Genomic DNA, 17,207 nt, shown 5'->3' with positions numbered 1-17,207 from the left:
CACCATCTGTACAGATGTCTATTAGACATCAGAGTAGCCTCAAGTCTCTGAAGCCCCAGCTTCTCCATCTGTAGAATGACGGCAACAAGGCCCACCAGGCAGGGCTCTCGGGAGAAACAGAAGTTAGGGGTGGGGAGGGAGGGCCGGCTGACTTCAGGGGTTTAGCTCCAACTGGTGTGCTCCTGGCCTGGGCGTCCTAACCCCCCCACCCCCACCTGGGGAAGGTGGGCCTCACCTGTAGGAGGAGCTGTGGAAGGGTGGCGCTAGTGATCCGGCATCTCCGCCCAGTCCAGGGGCCCTGGACCCAAGCTCCTGCCCCCATGGCCATTCTCCAAAGGCATGGGTGTGGGGGGCCTCCCCTAGCCCAGGCTGTTGGTCTTGCCGCCAGAGACCACCAGAAGGCCAGGGCTTTCTCTGCACCACGGCCCCTGTCCTGTGCTGGCTGGGTTCCTGCTCGCCTGCAGGACTGCTGCCGCCATCATCCGTGTGGGTGCTCCTTCCAGAAGCCCCAGGCTGGGGACGACGGGGCCCGTGGAGAGATTCCTGGCAGCTGCTCATGCACTCTTGCTCCGAGGCAAAGTTATTGGCATTGCCATGGCAGCCACCATACCAGAAGCGGTTACATTGGCCCACAGATGCAACGAAGTACCAGCGGGCAGCCCAGTCTGTGCAAGAGCCATGGGCACTGGGCAGCAGGCACCGCACGGGGTAGGCTGCTGGGCATGGGTGTGATATATGTCACCGAGGTGCCCAGTACTAAGGCTGCACCCTCCATCCTCTCAGCCTCCGACCTAGGAAGCAGGCCCTTCCCCATTTATAAAGCACGTCTACTCCCCTGTCTGGGGGCCTGACCTGGCCCTGGGATCCAGGACACTTCCACCAGAGTCTGTTCACTGTGAAGACCTGCCCCCGGCTGGTGCCACAGCAGCCTTCACCCACAGAGCTAGAGCCTCTGGGAGGTCAGGGCCAGGGCTCCCTGGGCCGGCTCCCTTGGACCTTTGGCCTTCCCTGCCACCAGACCACCTGGAGTCACATGCAAAGTGAGCCCAGAGGGTGACCCTGCCTGCTTAGTTTGTGATAGGGACACAGGCCTGAGCCACCCAGGGCATGTGAAGATGCCCAGCAAGGGCCTGCCCTTGTCCCCAGGATGCTGCACTGACTGGCCACTGAGCCCACCTCCAGCACCCAGCCTGCCATTTCAGCAGCCCTCGCCAGCATGGCCTGACCCATCTCTCCACATTTAGACAAGACCATGGGTGCCTCCTGCGAGCCCTGACCACAGCCCTAGCCAGGCTTTTGAGGTCCTCGTGATGGTTCCCAGCAGCTCTACTCATTCATCCAGGGCTGCAACCTCAAAGACCTCTCTGCCCCCTACCCTCCCTCCAGCACTCAGCTCCTGCTACTCCACCCACATTCCAGGCAGGGTCAGGGCACCCCTGCCCATCCTGGCACTAACTGCCCTGCACTGGCTCTGCCTCAGAAGGGGCTAACTCCCAAGCATGAGACTGGCCTCCCAGCCCCTTGGGATCCCCACCTCCCACCCTCTCCAGTTCCCGGAAGCAGCCAGAAGGCCGCAGGTTCAAACTGCTGGATGCGAGAACACTCTGGCACTGCTCTCTGGCCTGGCACCTAGCAGGCGCTCAATCAACATTTGTGGAAGGAATGAATGAATAACTGAGCTGGTAGGAAGGTCTTTGGTCCTGGGTGGGGGCTGGAGGCGTGGTGGGAGCAGAGTCTACCCATCGAGGAGGAGGAGAGGGGGTGTCCACTCACCATGGCTGGGCTGGCCCACACAGCCTTCCCCAAGAGGACCGGCTGCAGTGGCCATGTTGTCATAGCAACAGCCAAACTGGGAGCCCCGGCACTCACTGGGCTCATTCTGCTGGGCCTGGGGCTGGTGGGTGTTGTGGACCTGGGGAGGAAACCCATGATTGGGAAATGGGCAGTGGATCTGGCCATTGTTGGGGACTCTGGGCTGCCACGGGGAGGATGGCAGGAAGGAGGGGCCAGAACCCCAGCCCAGGGGAGACCAGAGGCCAGGAGAATGTTGGATGAAACCCCTGATCCACCCTAGGCCCATCTTTGAAGCCCGGTGCCCTCCAGAGGATGACCCAGGCCAGCAGGTTTGCAAGGACCTCCTTTCTCAGAGGCCAAAGCAGCAAAGTTCCTGGGTCACAGTGACACTGAGCAGGCTCACGGGCTGGCCTCTTGCTCCCCCCTCCCACATGCCAGACACTTACTGTAGAAGCCACTGCCCTTGACCTGGGCCTGCCCCCGGTGCTGTCACCGCCATACGACTTTGTGCAGCCAGCGTGATGGGGTCCCTCAGCGACAGACACCCTGTCAGGGCAGCACCCGTACCTAGGCAGACATCACACAGCCCCTCACTGCCCAGTCTGCCCCCACGCTCCCTGCATCCCAGGACCCAGGCTCTGAGGCTCCCCATGGTGGGGGTTGACAGGGTGGGGACCCAGGTGGGAGAGGACGTGTCCCCGTGTGCAGGGCAGGACATTTTGTGTGCTGCAATCTCTGCCTACATCCACCGACTCTTAGCAGCTACCAGGGAGGGCAGCCGTAACACAATAAGCAGTGGCTGTGCCCCTCATAACTGGCAGAGCCTCAATTGCACAGCCCACAAAACCAAGACGGGGGACTTTCATCCGAGCCCGACCAAATGTCAGTTCACAGCGGGGGTTACAAAACAGAAGCAGACAGGAGACGGGGCAGAAGAGGAGGTTCAAAGGAACCCACCATTTACTCCACACCCACCCACATCACCGAGGCAAGATGAAAGGAGGGAGGGTGCCCGGCGCCCTGTCTGTGCCAGGCATGCTGTGATGCACTTTACCCTCGCAGGAGCCCCATCATGATTGTCATCATTCCCAGTTCTCAGAAGAGGAACCCAACATCAGAGAGGTTAAGTCACATGGCCCAAGTCACCCAGCACATAGCCGTTGAGTGTCTGAGCTGGGAACTGCCCCCAGGCTACTGGCCACAGTCTGGGCCCAGAAGCAGCTGGTCTCTGAGACAGCACATTGGGGACGCGTTCAGGGCAGGCCACGGAAGGAGGAGGGGTAAAGGGAGGGCACCTGGCAGGAGTGGGATGACTCGGACCCAATCCCTAAGGCGGGAGTGGCCGGGGCTGTTAGGAAGATTGTGAAGAGTTGGTTGGCCCTCGTCCAGCCTTTACCATGGGTTCCCTGAGCCTGGTTAGATCTGAGAGGTAGAATCGCACCCAGAGCCTTCTCGGAGTCTCAGGCTGTGTTTCCACAGGCTGACACTCTGCAGCAAGGTGAGGGTTTGTGTCCCCACTTGGCACATCAAGAAGCTCAGCCACAGGAAGCCAAGTCCCCAAGATCTCATGCTCAGGGCAGCCCAGGGAGGAAAGCTTGGGTGTCCTATTCCTGAGCTCTGCACACCCACCCCAGCCCTCTTCTGATCAGAGATGTTGGCCCACCCACGGGGCCCCACCTTCCCTCTTTGACGGGGGAGGAGGAAGACCTGTCTCCAGCACCCACCTGCTCTGCTGACAGGGGGCCCCAGGGCAGCCTTGCCACTGAGGCCCGAGAGATGCCGTGTGGCCATCGGGGCAGCACCCGTGAGGACTGTGTCTGCAGTCATGGGGCCCTGAGCCTGACCGCAGGGGTTGCTGGTATGGGGGCTGCTGCAGAGAGGGAGCGGTGCCCAGGGCTGACAGGTGGGTGCCTTCGTCGCCCCTGGAGTCACCTTGTTCTCCCCTGTGGTCACCCCTGGCTGAGGGGTGTTCCTGGGCTGCCCACCACTGGCCTCTGGAGTCTAGAAAGAAGAGGAAGCAAAAGACGCACAGTGCGTCCACCTGGCTCCTCCCCTCCACCCCTGTCCACGTCGGACCCACCTTCCTCCGTCCCCCGGACCATTCTCCCCTCTGCCATGGCTGCACCCAACTGTGACCTCCACACCCCCATGTACCATCCACTTAGACACAAAGACTACAGGGCTCTGAGTGGGGGATGGGACCAAGATCTCACCTGAGGCAGGGGACTCCTGAGGGCCCAACGGCATCCAGGGGTTGCTGGCGGGGGTGTGCACATCTTGCATGCTGGGGACCTCTGCAGGGAGCCGGGAGGTCCATGTGGGATGGAGAGGGAGGAAGAGAGGATGGGCCTGAGCTGTGGCCAGCCCTGCCCAGCACTGGCTTCTACCCCACCGCCCAGGAAGGGCCTGGGAACCTGAGACAGCCCAAGGGAAAAGGAGCACGACCTGGGATTTCAAAAAATGCCCAGCCACTCTTCAAAAGTCTCCAGTGACACAGAAAATGCTCATCTTTTTTGAGACAGGGTCTCTGTCGCCCAGGCTGAGATGCAGTAGAGTGATCATGGCTCACTCTCACTAAAGCCTCAACTTCCTGGGTTCAAGTGATCCTCCCACTTCAGCCCCCTGAGTAGCTGGGACTACTTTTTTTTTTTTTTTAAGAGATAGGGTCTGTCTATATTGCCCAGGCTTGTCTCAAACTCCTGGGCTCAAGTGATCCTCCTGACTCAGCCTCCCAAAATGCTGGGATTATAGGTGTGAGCCACTGCACCTAGCATGAAAAATGCTAATCTTACATGTTCAGCAAAAAGTACCAGATATAAAACGTGCATGGGTTATGATCCCAGCCACATAAAACAAAAAACGGAACATACTTTTTTAAAAAATTGGATTGATGAAAGGCAAACAATCCAATTAAAAAGTGGGTAAAGAACTTATGCATTTCTCCAAAGATGATATGCAAATGGCCAACAAACACGTAAAAAGATACTCAACATCATTAGTCAGCAGGGAAATGCAAATCAAAACCACAATGAGGTCCTGCTTCCCACCCACTAGGATGTCTATAATCAAAGAGATTGAAATAATGCACTAAATACCACCAACCCGTACACTTTAAAAGGGTTAACTGAATGTTATGTAAATTTCACCTCCATAAAAAAATTCCATATTTTAAAAAATTGGATGAATAGACAAAGGGATAGAAAGAGACTAGATAATGAGCCAAGCATGGGCTCCCCGCCACAATCCCAGCAATATGGGAGGCCGAGGCGGGCGGATCACTTGAGTTCAGGAGTTCGAGACCAGCCTGGCCAACATGGTGAAACCCCATCTCTACTGAAAATACAAAAATTAGCTGGGCGCAGTAGCACGCACCTATAATCCCAGCTACTCAGGAGGCTGAGGCAGGAGAATCGCTTGAGCCCGGGAGGCAGAGGTTGCAGTGAGCCGAGATCGTGCCACTGCACTCCAACCTGGGCGACAGAGCGAGACTAGGTCTCAAAAAGAAGAAGAGGAAAAAAGAGACTAGATAATGAAAACACAAATATAGCCAAATACTAGTTGTGGGATTGAGATAGTGTGTATGTGGCTACTCACTATGCATTTCTTTCAACTTTTTGGCATGTTTAAAGTTTTTATCACATTGTTCAACTTGTAAATTTACAAAAAATCATTGTGCCATTAGAATGAGTGGTTTTTATGGTATATGGATTTATTTAAACAACATCCCCAAAATTTTCAAAAAGATTTTTCATCACAAAATATTGTTGGAAAATGCAAACGGATAAGTAGATAAAATTAGGACAATAAGAATTTTTTTTTTTAATGCTACATAAGAGAAAATCTGTAGGACCTCCCCTGAAATCATGCCCATAGTGAAAGCTGCTCTGAATGCTTGGGAGGCAGGGTGCCCTTCCCTTCTATTTGCGTGTTTAAATTTTCCAAAATAAGCATATTACTATATAATGGAAGAAAGTTATAAAGAATAAAATAAGTGGGCCAGGCACAGTGGTTCACACCTGTAATCCCAGCACTTTGAGAGGCTAAGGCAAGAGGATTGCCTGAGCCCAGGAGATCAAGACCGGCCTGGACAACATAACAAGAGCCCATCTCAACAAAAAATCAAAAAATTAGCTGGGCATGGTGGCCTGCACCTGTGGTCTCAGCTACACAGGAGGCTGATGTGGGAGGAGCCCTTGAGCCCAGAAGGTAGAGGCTGCAGTGAGCTATAATTGTACCATTGCACTGCAGCCTAGACAACAGAGACCCTATCTCAAAATAGTAATAAAGTAAATTAATATTCCATTCCCACATGGACTACATCTTGCCAATCCCTAGAAATATTTATTATTTATTTTTTAGTCTTTTTATTTTTGAGATAGAATCTTGCTCTGTCACCCAGGCTGGAGTACAGGGGTGCGATCTCAGCTCATTGCAACCTCCACCTCCCAGGTTCAAGTGATTCTTGAGCCTCAGCCTCCTGAGTAGCTAGGATTACAGGCACACGCCACCACACCCAGCTAATTTTTGTATTTTTAGTAGAGAAGGGGTTTTGCCATGTTGGTCCTGAACTCCTGAGCTCAAGTGATCTGCCTGCCTCGGCCTCCCAAAGTGCTGGGATTACAGGCGTGAGCAGTTGCATCCAGCCCCCAGGAATATTTAAAACAATAATTTGGGGTTGGAAGACTCCAACAGATATGTGGTAAAATCTATTTCTTTTTTTTTTTTTTTTTTTGAGATGGAGTCTCACTCTTGTTGCTCAGGCTGGAGTTCAATGGCATGATCTCAGCTCACTGCAACCTTGGCCTCCCAAGTTCAAGCAATTCTTCTGCCTCAGCCTCCCGAGTAGCTGGGATTACAGGCACCTACCACAACGCCCAGCTAATTTTTTGCATTTTTAGTGGAGACGGGATTTCACAATGTTGGCCAGGCGGGTCTCGAACTCCTGGTTTCAAGCGATCCTCCCACCTCAGCCTCCCAAATTGCTGGGATTACAGACTGGGATTAATCCTCCCCTAGCCCTTTTCTTCCTTTCTATGTGAGTCCTGCTATCCCCGGGACAGGCTTAAAATCACCTCTTTTAGAAGCCACCAAGGCCCTGGGGAACAGACTGGTCCATGGAGAGCTGGACCCCGGGAGTCCAAGGCTCTCCTGCTGGTGAGCCCCAAGGACCAGGCCCCGGCTGAAGCACCAGGGGCCCTCCGGATGGTCAGTGTGGCCGAGCTCCTCCACAAGGCCTCACCACCACCCCTTCCACCCTCTGCTTAGCTAGCAACCACCCCATGCGGTCAGGCATTGTGCCGCATGACCACCACGGTCTGGAAAGTCACTCTTTTTAACCCCACTGTACAGATGGGCAAACTGAGAATCAGAGAGGTGGGGTACTTGCCCAAGGCCACACAACTGGTCAGCAACGGAGTGGATCGGAACCCAAGCCTGCTGTTGACTCTGAGGCCACTAGTTCTTAGCCACATCTGTCCACCTGTCACATGTCTCATAGAAATTCTGCCCTCCTTCATATCAAGGTCCCTACAGCTCACAGAGTCCCCTTCACGAGTGAGTCAAGGCCAAACATGCCTCCCTGCGGTAGCGGGAGGCCACCCCTCCACCCCCATCCCCAGCTCAGCCACAACCCACACCCTTCCTCAATGTGGCATCCTCACACCACACAAACGCTGGCCTCAGTGCCCTTTCTCCAGCAGGCCCTCATGCCTGTGAGGCTCCTTTCCCAGGGGGATGGGGATGGAGGGAAGAAGACAGAGGCAGAAGGGGCATGTGGAGACACTCCTTCCTGGACTGCCTCCCTCCCTCAGCACACAGTCAGTCACTGAGTCATTCAACAAACATACACTGAGTACCTAACTGTGTCAGGTAAGTTCTATGGGGGTATAAAGAGGAATATGGAAGTTGGGGACCCGGTCCTCAAGAAGCTTATAGTGGGTAGGTCTAACAAGCCGTATACAGCCACAGCAGCACAAGGAAACGAATCTAAGGGTCCCACAGAAATGACAGCGCGCTATGGGGGCCGGAGGGGCGGGGGCATGCTACTGCTGAGTGGAGGAAAGCAGGGCTGCCTGGTGGGCTGCACACCAGGTGGGCCTTAGAGATGGCAAAGGGTTCAGCAGGGGGAGATGTGGCAGAAGTGGGGTCCAGAGGAATGACACAGTGCAGACAGAGGCCCCGAGGCAGGACATGCTTGCTGGGTTTGTAGTGAGTGGGAGAGGTCGAGCCAGGCTCCTCTCTGCCCTCCTGTCCTTACCCTGGGGGAGATGACAGGGCTGCGTGTTACAAGGCTCCACATCTACAGGCTTGGAGTGCTGCAGGCTCCCGCAATGGCTGGGCGGCCCAATGGCACAGACGACCTGTCGCCTCCGAGTGCCCGAGCTGCAGCTCTTGGAGCACTGAGGCCCACGGGTGGGAGAGAGAGACCCTGAGGGTGAGGCTGGGGGTGGGGACCCACATGGAGAGAGGCAGGGGAAGGTGCCCAGTGGCGTGTGTCAGGTCCAAGGACGGCGCTCGTGTGCAGCCACCTGCCAGAGACCAGGGTCAGACAGCAGGTGTGGGGGTGGAGAGCACTCACTAGACCCCAGGTGCCGACATGCCAGGCCTGGTCACTGAGGAGGGGGCAGTCCTCATGCACACAGGGCTCAGTCAGAGGTGGCCGGTCTTCCAAGGAGCACGCTGCAGTATGGAGCAAAGAACCCCTATCACCCCGGCAAGTAACGCTCCGCTTCCGGATGCCAACGCCGCAGCTGACAGAACACTGCAAGGACAAGGCTGTCAGCAGAAGCTCGGCCTTGCCCCGAGGAGCCACGCCAGTTCGGACAGCCAGCGGCCCACCAGCCTGGCGTGGAGGCAGATGGTACCCAACTGCCCATGTCCTTCCCAGGCCTAGATGAGGCTGAGTCACTCCCCTGAGGTCACACAGCCTGAACCATGGCTACTGACAACAAACTGAGGTTGTCACCCATTTGTATTTTCCACCCATTTGCAGCTTGAATATACGTAGGTGCTAGAAGCAATGACTGGCAGCCTAGACACTGCCAGCCCCTCCCTTGCCCCCAAACAACACACCCACAGCTTCTTCCTGCCCAGGCCTTTCCCGCCCTGCCCTGGGATCCTGGAGAAAAAGAGCCCTGGACCAGTCATCCAGATACTTGCTTCTGGTCCCAGCCTTGGCCACAGCTTCCAAGATGACCTGACCGGTTACTTTACCTCCCAGGACCTCAGTTTCCACAGCAGAGGACAAGACCCCAGCCCTTCCCTGCTGCTGCCCAGGTCCAGCACCAGCCCCATCCGGGCCAGGGGCCTGACCTTTCCCCAGGGCTCCAGGCTCCAGGCTGCACAGCGCTGCAGGTTACAGTCCTGAATGGCAGGGGGCTTCCCAGGCAGCCCGGCACACTCAGCCTCCTCCACGGCCTCCTGGACGCCGGCCCCGTCAGACGAGATGCAGTACACGGAGCGGGACTGGGAGCCTCCTCCGCAGGAGGCTGAGCAGGGTGCCCATGGCCCTGCCTTCCAGCTGGCAGGAGGGGGAATCAGGTAAGGCTGGCCCAGGAGCATGGGCGGAAACCCAGCCCTGAGGGGCACAAGCCCTCACTCACATAGGTGGTCTGAGGACCCCCACCCCAGCCCATCCTCTGAACCTCCAGCCTGAACAAAGCCTACAACCCAGGTGCTCCTTAGCATCCCCACCACTGGGCCTGGCTCTCTGAGCGCTCCCCACAACTCGGGGCCCTGCGCCTCCCCCTTGGCTTTCCTGTCCTCAACCCTATCCCCCCCTTTCTCCTTCCCACCAGGTCCCTGTGTCCCAGTCAGACTCCATTCCTCTCGGTCTGACCTTAGTCAGGGGCAGCTCCTGGAAAGGCTGTGCTCACCCATGTGTGGAGTGGCTCTGCCAGGCCCCGGGTGCAATGACCCGGAGGAAAGAGCAGCCCTGTGGCCCCATTCAAAGCCAAGCCCGCCACCATCCCAGGAGGCCCGCTGCCACCAAGGCCAAGTGGTGACGGGGTGGCACCAGCCCTGCGGGGAGCCTGTGACCTGCAGGTTACCTGTTCCCACACATTCGCTGGGCCCCAGCAAGGCGCCACGCTCCAGGCCGGTGCAGGTAAGAGGTCCTTTGTGCACGAAAAAAGGCATGGCCAATGCCAACAGGCCCTTTGGCCTGACCCTTGGCCCACCCCTCGGCATCTGCCAAGCCAAACCCTCTGCTGGCTCAGACAGACGGGGACCTCTGGAACCTTCTCCAACCCTCCTGCCACCAAGCCTGGGTGTTCTGAGTACTTCGTGGTCACAGGAGAGCAGAGAGACCAGCCCTGGACTCAGGCCTATTCTCTGCCGCCCCCATGGATAGCTGCCACCTCTCCCACACCCCAGCCACAGCCTGGGGGGCCCTGGACCCCCACCTCTTTGTTCTACACCTAAAGCAGCTTGGAGGCCCTGTTCCCTACCCACCCAAGTTCTTGGGCCTCATCATGGGCAGAGGGGCTGGCAAGGTCTCACCGCTTGGTCTCTGGGCAAGGGTGAAGGTTGCAGGAGCGCCGGTCAGCTGGCCGTGGCTGGTGCTGGCACATGTAGTCCGGGTAGGCTTCGTGGTCGATGGTGCAGAACACCAGGCGGGACTGGTGACCTGCGCAGAGGCCCAGCCACGGCGGGCAGACGCCAGTCAACATTCACCAATCGCGTTCCCTGGGCCAGGCGCCATCCTGCACTCACCCCGCAGGTCATCCCCATTCAGTCTTAGATGACCCCCCAAGGCAGGTGCCACCACATCTCCAATTGGCAGATGAGGAAGCTGAGGCTCTGAGGGTTTTTGCTGTGAGTGAGAGAGCCCTACTCTGGCACCTGATCACTGACCCCAGGCCCATCCTCCGCTCCTGAGGGAGTCTGTCTCCTGTGAGATGCCGCTGACTCTGGGAAGCCCCCTCTGGTTCTATTTGCTTAGGCTGGGGTCCTTCATGGAGTCCCCCAGATCCCTGGGTTTTCCTCAAAGCGACCCCCATAACACAGAGATTTCTTGCCTACTTGTCTATCTCCCCAGTAGGGACTGCCTTGAGGAGAGGGCTGTGACTTGCCCACCTGTGGCCGTGGGATCTGGCACACAGGGCCCACACCCTCCCCTGGGCCATCCATGCCCGCACCTCCGCCACACTCCACGCTGCAGTCACTCCATGAGCCGTGGCTCCAGCTGAAGCCGGGGCCGGGGTGGCGCAGGGGCAGGTGGTACTCGTAGTGCACGCCGGGGTTGGGCTCCTGGCTGATGAGCTGCCACGGGAGAGTCCTTGTTGGGGTCTGCTGCTGGAGGGCACTCCCATACCCTCCGCAGCCCCACAGCTCCCTGCCAGCCTCAGGCCCAGAGCCACTCAACCCCTCATGTACAGAGCTTGGCAGCCTCTTGGGGACCATGAGCTGCCCACCTCGCCCTCTCTCCCCACACCCCCACTTACCTCGATGACCAGGGGCTCCGAGGTGGGGCCCCGGGCATGGAGCCGCTCAGGGGCCAGGTCCCCTTCAGCACCCCGCTCGTAATGCAGGATGGTGCTGGCTGCTGGCAGGGCCCGGGCCGCCTCGATGGTCCAGTGCCCATTGAGGTAGTATTCCCCACGAACATTCTTCACAGCTGCGCAGAGGAGACCGCCTCAGTCAGCTGGAGGGGGCAGTGCCGCACCTCCCCCTGCAGCCCCAGACCTGCCTAGGACCTATCTAGGCTCTCACCCAGGAAGTTCCTGCTGGCAGCAGCCTCCTCGATGAGGATGCTGGTGGCACCCACGGGAACTATGAGGATCTGGTTGTAGCCTGGTGGGGGCAGAGACGCAGGTGCTGGGGGTGCTGGGCTATCCCTCTCCCGGCACCACTCAAACAGCAGGAAGGAGTGGCCCCCGAGGATTCCAAGTGCCACACAGCACAGAATGGGGACAGGGAGGGTACACAACAGCCAGACAGGGCCGAGCTGCTGGGAAAGGCAACCCTGGCAGAAGAGGCCGCAGTACAAAAGCCAGGGTGGGGGAAGGCTCAGGGCACCCAGAGCACACTGGTAGTGGGAAGGGATGGGGAGGGCATCCAGGTGGTGGCAGCAAGAGATGGGACTGCACAAGTGGGCACGGGTCCTAACCAAAGGCCACAGGGGGCCTCTCAGACGTGACCTGATATGATCAGAGTCTTCCAGTGCCATGAGGGCCACTTGGCCTGGAGTCTAGGCCAGAGCAGGGGCAGGCAAGGAAGGGGCAGGCAACAGCCCCTTGTCGGAACCACCCCCACCTCGGCTGAGGTCATTAGCGTCAAAGGTGCCTGTGACAGGGTAGCAGGTCGTGCCGTCACCCCCACACCGCAGACACTTGTCCTCCTGCTTGGACGAGTCCAGCTCGTGATCACAGCCGACAACCTGTGGGCAGAGACGCAGGAGGCAGGGGAGAGGGCATCATGGCCACATCAGGCCTCGGGACCCATCGCATCCTAACCCCAGCACCCACACAGCCCAGGCAGGATAGGGTGGTCAGGAGTGATTCAGCCACGATCCAGGGGACTGGCCTGACAATCCACTTCTCTGTCTGCTCAGCTCCCATCTCCCCTTCTGGTAATAATGCCCTGTTTTCCTTGAGGGGCCACCTCTCTCCCGCAGAGTTTGAATGGAGCTCCCCAAATGTGGGTTTGGGGAGGTTGGAGTGGTTCAGGGTAAGTCCCAAACCAAGACGAATCAGAGACAACCCCTGGTGGCTAGAACTCCTGGGAATGAGGCCCCTTTTCCCTGGGAGGGGCCGGGCTGCCACAGCAGAAGTTCGGAGCAGCTGGCAGCCACCTCCACACCTCCTGGGAAGAATGGGCCGGATCCTGATGCTGGACCCACGGAGAGGAAAGCCGAGTGGCACCTCATTCATGCACCTGCGGCTGTCCCTGTTGTTTGTTTTTCTGAAGTCAGTTTTAGCCGGATTTCTATCACCCAGAGAGTTTCTCTTATTGTAGGGCTAGCGTTCTCCAAGGATGAAGGTGAGGGGCCATAGGGCATCTGTGATGCCTGCAAGGTACCCTAGGAGCTGGGCTTGGTGTCCTGGTAACTTGAAAAGACACCAAGCTCATGGCAGCTACCTGGGCCTGTGGGTGATGGACAGGGAAACACCTGCACTGAGCCCCCAGGCAGCCCGGAGGCAGGGAGGGGCTGGGGCACCACTCACCCGGCAGCTGCCATCCACACAGACGTCCCTCTTGCCAGGCTCGCAGGGCGTCCCATCAACCACAGCCTCCCTGTGCTTGTAGTAGAAGTTCTCCCCCTTGGGAATGCAGTTCAGTTCACACTTGTTTGGGGCTGGGGTGGGCAGGAAGGCAAGACTGAGATCCTGAGGTTGATGATGCCCCTCCCTAAGGCCCAAGGCCTACCCTAGCAACAGGAAGGCATGGGTCAGAAAGCCCTGCAGCAGGCCCCACGGAGCACAGATCCTTGCCCCATCCCCAGGAGAAGGGACCATCTCCATGAATCTGTTGCACCTCTAAGGATCAAGTCGAAGAAAAATCCCAGAATCAGGAAAAAGTGAAACACTTAAAGAAGTCTACCTCAGCATTATTTACCACAGCTGAGGTGGTTACAACAACAGGCTACTTTTTTTTTTTTTTTTTTTTTTTTTTAGGTGGAGTCTCGCTCTTGTTGCCCAGGCTGGAGTGCAGTGGCACGATCTCGGCTCACTACAACCTCCGCCTCCCTAGTTTAAGCGATTCTCCTGCCTCAGCCCCCCAGCAGCCGGGATACAGGCACGCGCCACCACACCCAGCTAAGTTTTGTACTTTTAGTAGAGATAGGGTTTCACCATGTTGGGCAGGCTGGTCTGGAAATCCTGACCTCAGGTAATCTGCCTGCCTCAGCCTCCCAAAGTGCTGGGATTACAGGTGTGAGCCACTGTGCATGGCCGTAACAGGCTACTCTTTAAATAAATTATCAATGGAATATTACACATGCTGACTATGCAGTTACAAATGATGATTGTGAAGACTATATGGTGTGGGAAGACGCTTAAAACACAGAATGCAAAATGGTGATTACTATGCAATAATTACAATGTAAGCATATATGGAGAGAATAATGTGAAAGGGGCTAAAATGAAATGCTAACAGTGATCTTGTGAAAGGGGCAGGATGAGGGTAACTTTTTTCTGGTTTTAATGTTTTTCAGATGGGATTTCACTCTGTCTCCCAGGCTGGAATGCAGAGGCATGATCAAAGCTCACATCAGCCTCTACCTCTGAGACTCAAGTGGTCCTCCAGCCTCAGTCCCTCGAACAGTTGGGACTATAGGCACATGCCACCATACCCAGCTAATTTTTTTATTTTTTGTAGAGACAGGGTCTCACTACGATACCCAGGCTGGTTTCAAACTCCTGGGCTCAAATGATCCTCCTGCCTCAGCCTTCCAAAGCACTAGGATTACAGGCAGGAGCCACTGTACCTGGCCTGGTTTTAATTTTTTTTTCTTTTGGAGACAAGTTCTCACTCTGTCATCCGGGCTGGAGTGCAGTGGTGTGATCTTGACTCACTGCAGCCTCAACTTCCTGGGCTCAAGTGATCCTCCCACCTCAGCTTCTCGAATAGCTGGGACTACATGGGTGTGCAACCATGCCTAGCTAATCTTTGTATGCCTGGCTAATCTTCATATTTTTGGTAGAGATGGGGTTTCACCACATTGCCCAGGCTTGTCTCAAATTCCTGGACTCAAGTGATCCTCCTGCCTCAGCCTCCCAAAGTGCTGGGATTACGGGCATGAGCCACTGCACCCAACCTTAATTTTTACATTTACCTAAATATGTACACATTTTAAAACAACCCGAAAGTACAAACAGGATTATAATCATCTCCACACCATGGAAGGTATCCCTCTACTATCTTTTTAGACTTTCCTCTGTGTTCCAATTTTTCTATCATGTGAATATACTCAAATTATTTTTGACATGTGTCCACTTCAGGATCCAGGGGGTATACTGAAAGTGAGTCTCACTGGGCCACGCCCACAGCCACAATCTCAACACACACACACACACACACACACACACACACACAATATGAGACTCCCACTGGGCCACACCCACAGCCACGATCCCCACAACACACACACACACACACAGAGGATGAGACTCCCACTGGGCCATGCCCACAGCCACGATCCCCACAACACACACACACACACACACACACACGATAAGAGACTCCCACTGCGCCACGCCCACTGCCATGATCCGCACAACACACATACATATACACACACACACACACACACACACAGAGGATATGAGACTCCCACTGGGCCACACCCACAGCCACAATCCCCACAACACACACACACACACATACACAGAGGATATGAGACTCCCACTGGGCCACACCCACAGCCACGATCCCAACACACACACACACACACACACACACACACACACACACACACACAGAGGATATCAGTGCTCATTGATCTGGAATCCAGAGTGCCACAGGGTCTCCAGAGGTCATTTGCCACAAGCAGGGAAAACGAACACTCAGAAGACTTGTCTTGAAGAATCTTCTGATTCATCTAAAATGCTTAATGACATACATGTTTGTGCTTACCTGGGTTTTTTTTCCCTGAACTGTATTTCTCTAAAAAGTAATGACTTATACCCTCCTCAGAGGTACTCAGACCATCTCCTCTGGCCCCCAGATCCTTGATAAATGAAGTCTTGGTGTACCAAGCCCCTTCCAGCCTCTCCTGCAGGATGACCGGGGGGCACCATTCCTACTGCTCCTGGGGCTCCCCATCTCCGTCTCTGTGCCACAGGAGGAACGCTTCCCATAGCAGACTGAGTAAAAACAGGGCTCAAAATGGTATAGACACACGATAGCTTCGTTTGAAAATATACATACATAAGGGGAGAAAGGATGGAAAGACCTCAAAATGGCTGCCATGGTGTTGCCACGGACATGTGCTGGGGGGAGCGGGGGTACTGGTGATTGATTCGTTATGGTTGATCGATGGGGTTATTTGACAAATGCTGGCTCTGGCAGCACATATACTAAAATTGGAACAATACAGAGATTAGCACAGCCCCTGCCCCCTGAGCTGGTATGGCATGGAAATGAAGCATTCCATATTTACTTTAAAAATTATTTGGGAGGCTGAGGTGGAAGGATTGATTGAGCTTGAGAGGTAGACGCTGCCCAGCTGACATGACACTGCTGCACTCAAGCCTGGGCAAGATCGGGAAGGAAGGAAGGAAGGAAAAAGAAAAGAAAAGAAAGAGGAAAAGAAAAAAAGGAAAGGAAAGGAAGAGAGAAAAAGAGCAAGCGAGAGAGAGAAAGAAAAGAGATAAAGAAAAAGAGAGACCTCTTGTTCTCCCTCGAGGGACCTCTGCAGACCCTCTCCTCCCCAAAGGTGGGTCCTGTGGTCTAGAAGATTTCCTGTACATGGCGAGCCACCGCGCCCACGCAAAAAAAAAAAAAAAAAAAAAAAATTGGCCAGGTGCAATGGCTCACGCCTGCAATCCCAGCACTCTGGGAGGTCGCTGCGGGCGGATCCCTTGAGCCCAGGAGTTCAAGACCAGCCTGGACAACACAGTGAGACTGTCTCTAATATATATATATGACAACGCCTCTATAATACGGCAATAAGAACTGTGGCATCAACGTAGGTATACAAGAGGCCCAGAGAGAGCGAGTCCCGGCCGCGCTCACCGCCGTAGTAGGGCAGCCACCGGTACCGCCGCCCCTGGAACTCCGCTCCATCGAACTCCGCGCACTGCTCGGCCCGGAAGTCCCGGGCGCCGTCGGGGCAGCTCTGCGGGGCGGAGGGGAAGTCGGGGTCCGCCCACCTCCCGCCCCGCCCGAGCCCAGGGAGCCCGGGAGTCTCCCTTGCCTGCCCCGTCTGAGCCACCGGAGATGGAGTCCGCCCCCCGGACCCCCGGACTCCTGTGCGCGCCCCTCCATGGTGCTCTAGGCTGTGGAGGACAAGGCCAGTCCCCGGGAGCAGGGTGAGGAAGGGGCCCCCATGCAGCCCTGCTGTGGATTGGCAGGAGGACCCCAGGCTGGGCCAACCGAGCAGCCCCCGGCCAGGGGCGGGCATCCCAGTGGGGACATCGGCCAGGAGGGGCTGGGGGAACTGGTGCCCTCGCCTGCGCCCCTTGGGCTTTACCTCCGTGCGACAAGAGCGGTGGCTCCGGGCGGGGCCCACGCAGCTGGAGCCTCCATCTCTCCTGCGGGACCAGAGTACTGGGAAGACCCGGACCGAGACCCAACGTCCCCGCCCCCGTTCTGGGGCTCCCTGCAGGCCCCAACTTCTGCGGGACTCTCCAGTGGGAGCAGCAAGGTGAGAGGGTGTCCCCCGACTCCACCCCGTAAATCCCCCAGGTGGGCGTGAGCGACCCATGTTGGTACTCCAGAGAAGCTGGACTCAGAGCCCTACCCACCCTGTA

At 56.4% G+C, this 17,207-nt stretch overlaps 1 protein-coding gene and 1 non-coding gene across 14 annotated transcripts in view; one reads left to right on the top strand and one right to left on the bottom strand.

Annotated features, from left to right (window-relative positions):
- Positions 1–17,207, bottom strand: part of PAPLN (papilin, proteoglycan like sulfated glycoprotein) — a 39,842-nt gene that overhangs the window by 13,104 nt on the left and 9,531 nt on the right. For 8 of the 13 annotated variants that reach the window (XM_054530801.2, XM_054530795.2, XM_054530796.2 and 5 more), the window contains 16 exons: positions 16,928–16,988; positions 16,471–16,573; positions 12,960–13,090; positions 12,049–12,172; positions 11,506–11,586; positions 11,238–11,410; positions 10,932–11,055; positions 10,294–10,420; positions 9,106–9,313; positions 8,372–8,554; positions 8,051–8,192; positions 4,008–4,088; positions 3,519–3,795; positions 2,241–2,361; positions 1,774–1,912; positions 236–716 (listed from right to left, as the gene is read on the bottom strand). In XM_054530801.2, coding sequence (XP_054386776.2) covers positions 236–716; positions 1,774–1,912; positions 2,241–2,361; positions 3,519–3,795; positions 4,008–4,088; positions 8,051–8,192; positions 8,372–8,554; positions 9,106–9,313; positions 10,294–10,420; positions 10,932–11,055; positions 11,238–11,410; positions 11,506–11,586; positions 12,049–12,172; positions 12,960–13,090; positions 16,471–16,573; positions 16,928–16,988 — 2,556 coding nt within the window. The remainder of the gene's footprint in view (positions 1–235; positions 717–1,773; positions 1,913–2,240; positions 2,362–3,518; positions 3,796–4,007; positions 4,089–8,050; positions 8,193–8,371; positions 8,555–9,105; positions 9,314–10,293; positions 10,421–10,931; positions 11,056–11,237; positions 11,411–11,505; positions 11,587–12,048; positions 12,173–12,959; positions 13,091–16,470; positions 16,574–16,927; positions 16,989–17,207) is intronic. The other 5 variants (XM_063715903.1, XM_054530794.2, XM_054530802.2 and 2 more) reach the window with 3 other exon arrangements.
- On the top strand, positions 15,789–15,895 carry LOC112128864 (U6 spliceosomal RNA). Its single transcript, XR_002911315.1, has one exon. It is a non-coding gene; the product is annotated as a U6 spliceosomal RNA (small nuclear RNA).

Source organism: Pongo abelii, chromosome 15, assembly GCF_028885655.2.
Source record: "Pongo abelii isolate AG06213 chromosome 15, NHGRI_mPonAbe1-v2.0_pri, whole genome shotgun sequence".
In the NCBI taxonomy this organism is placed as follows: Eukaryota; Metazoa; Chordata; class Mammalia; order Primates; family Hominidae; genus Pongo; species Pongo abelii.
The sequence above is the reverse complement of the archived record's forward strand: the minus strand, read 5'-3'. Positions and strand labels throughout refer to the sequence as shown.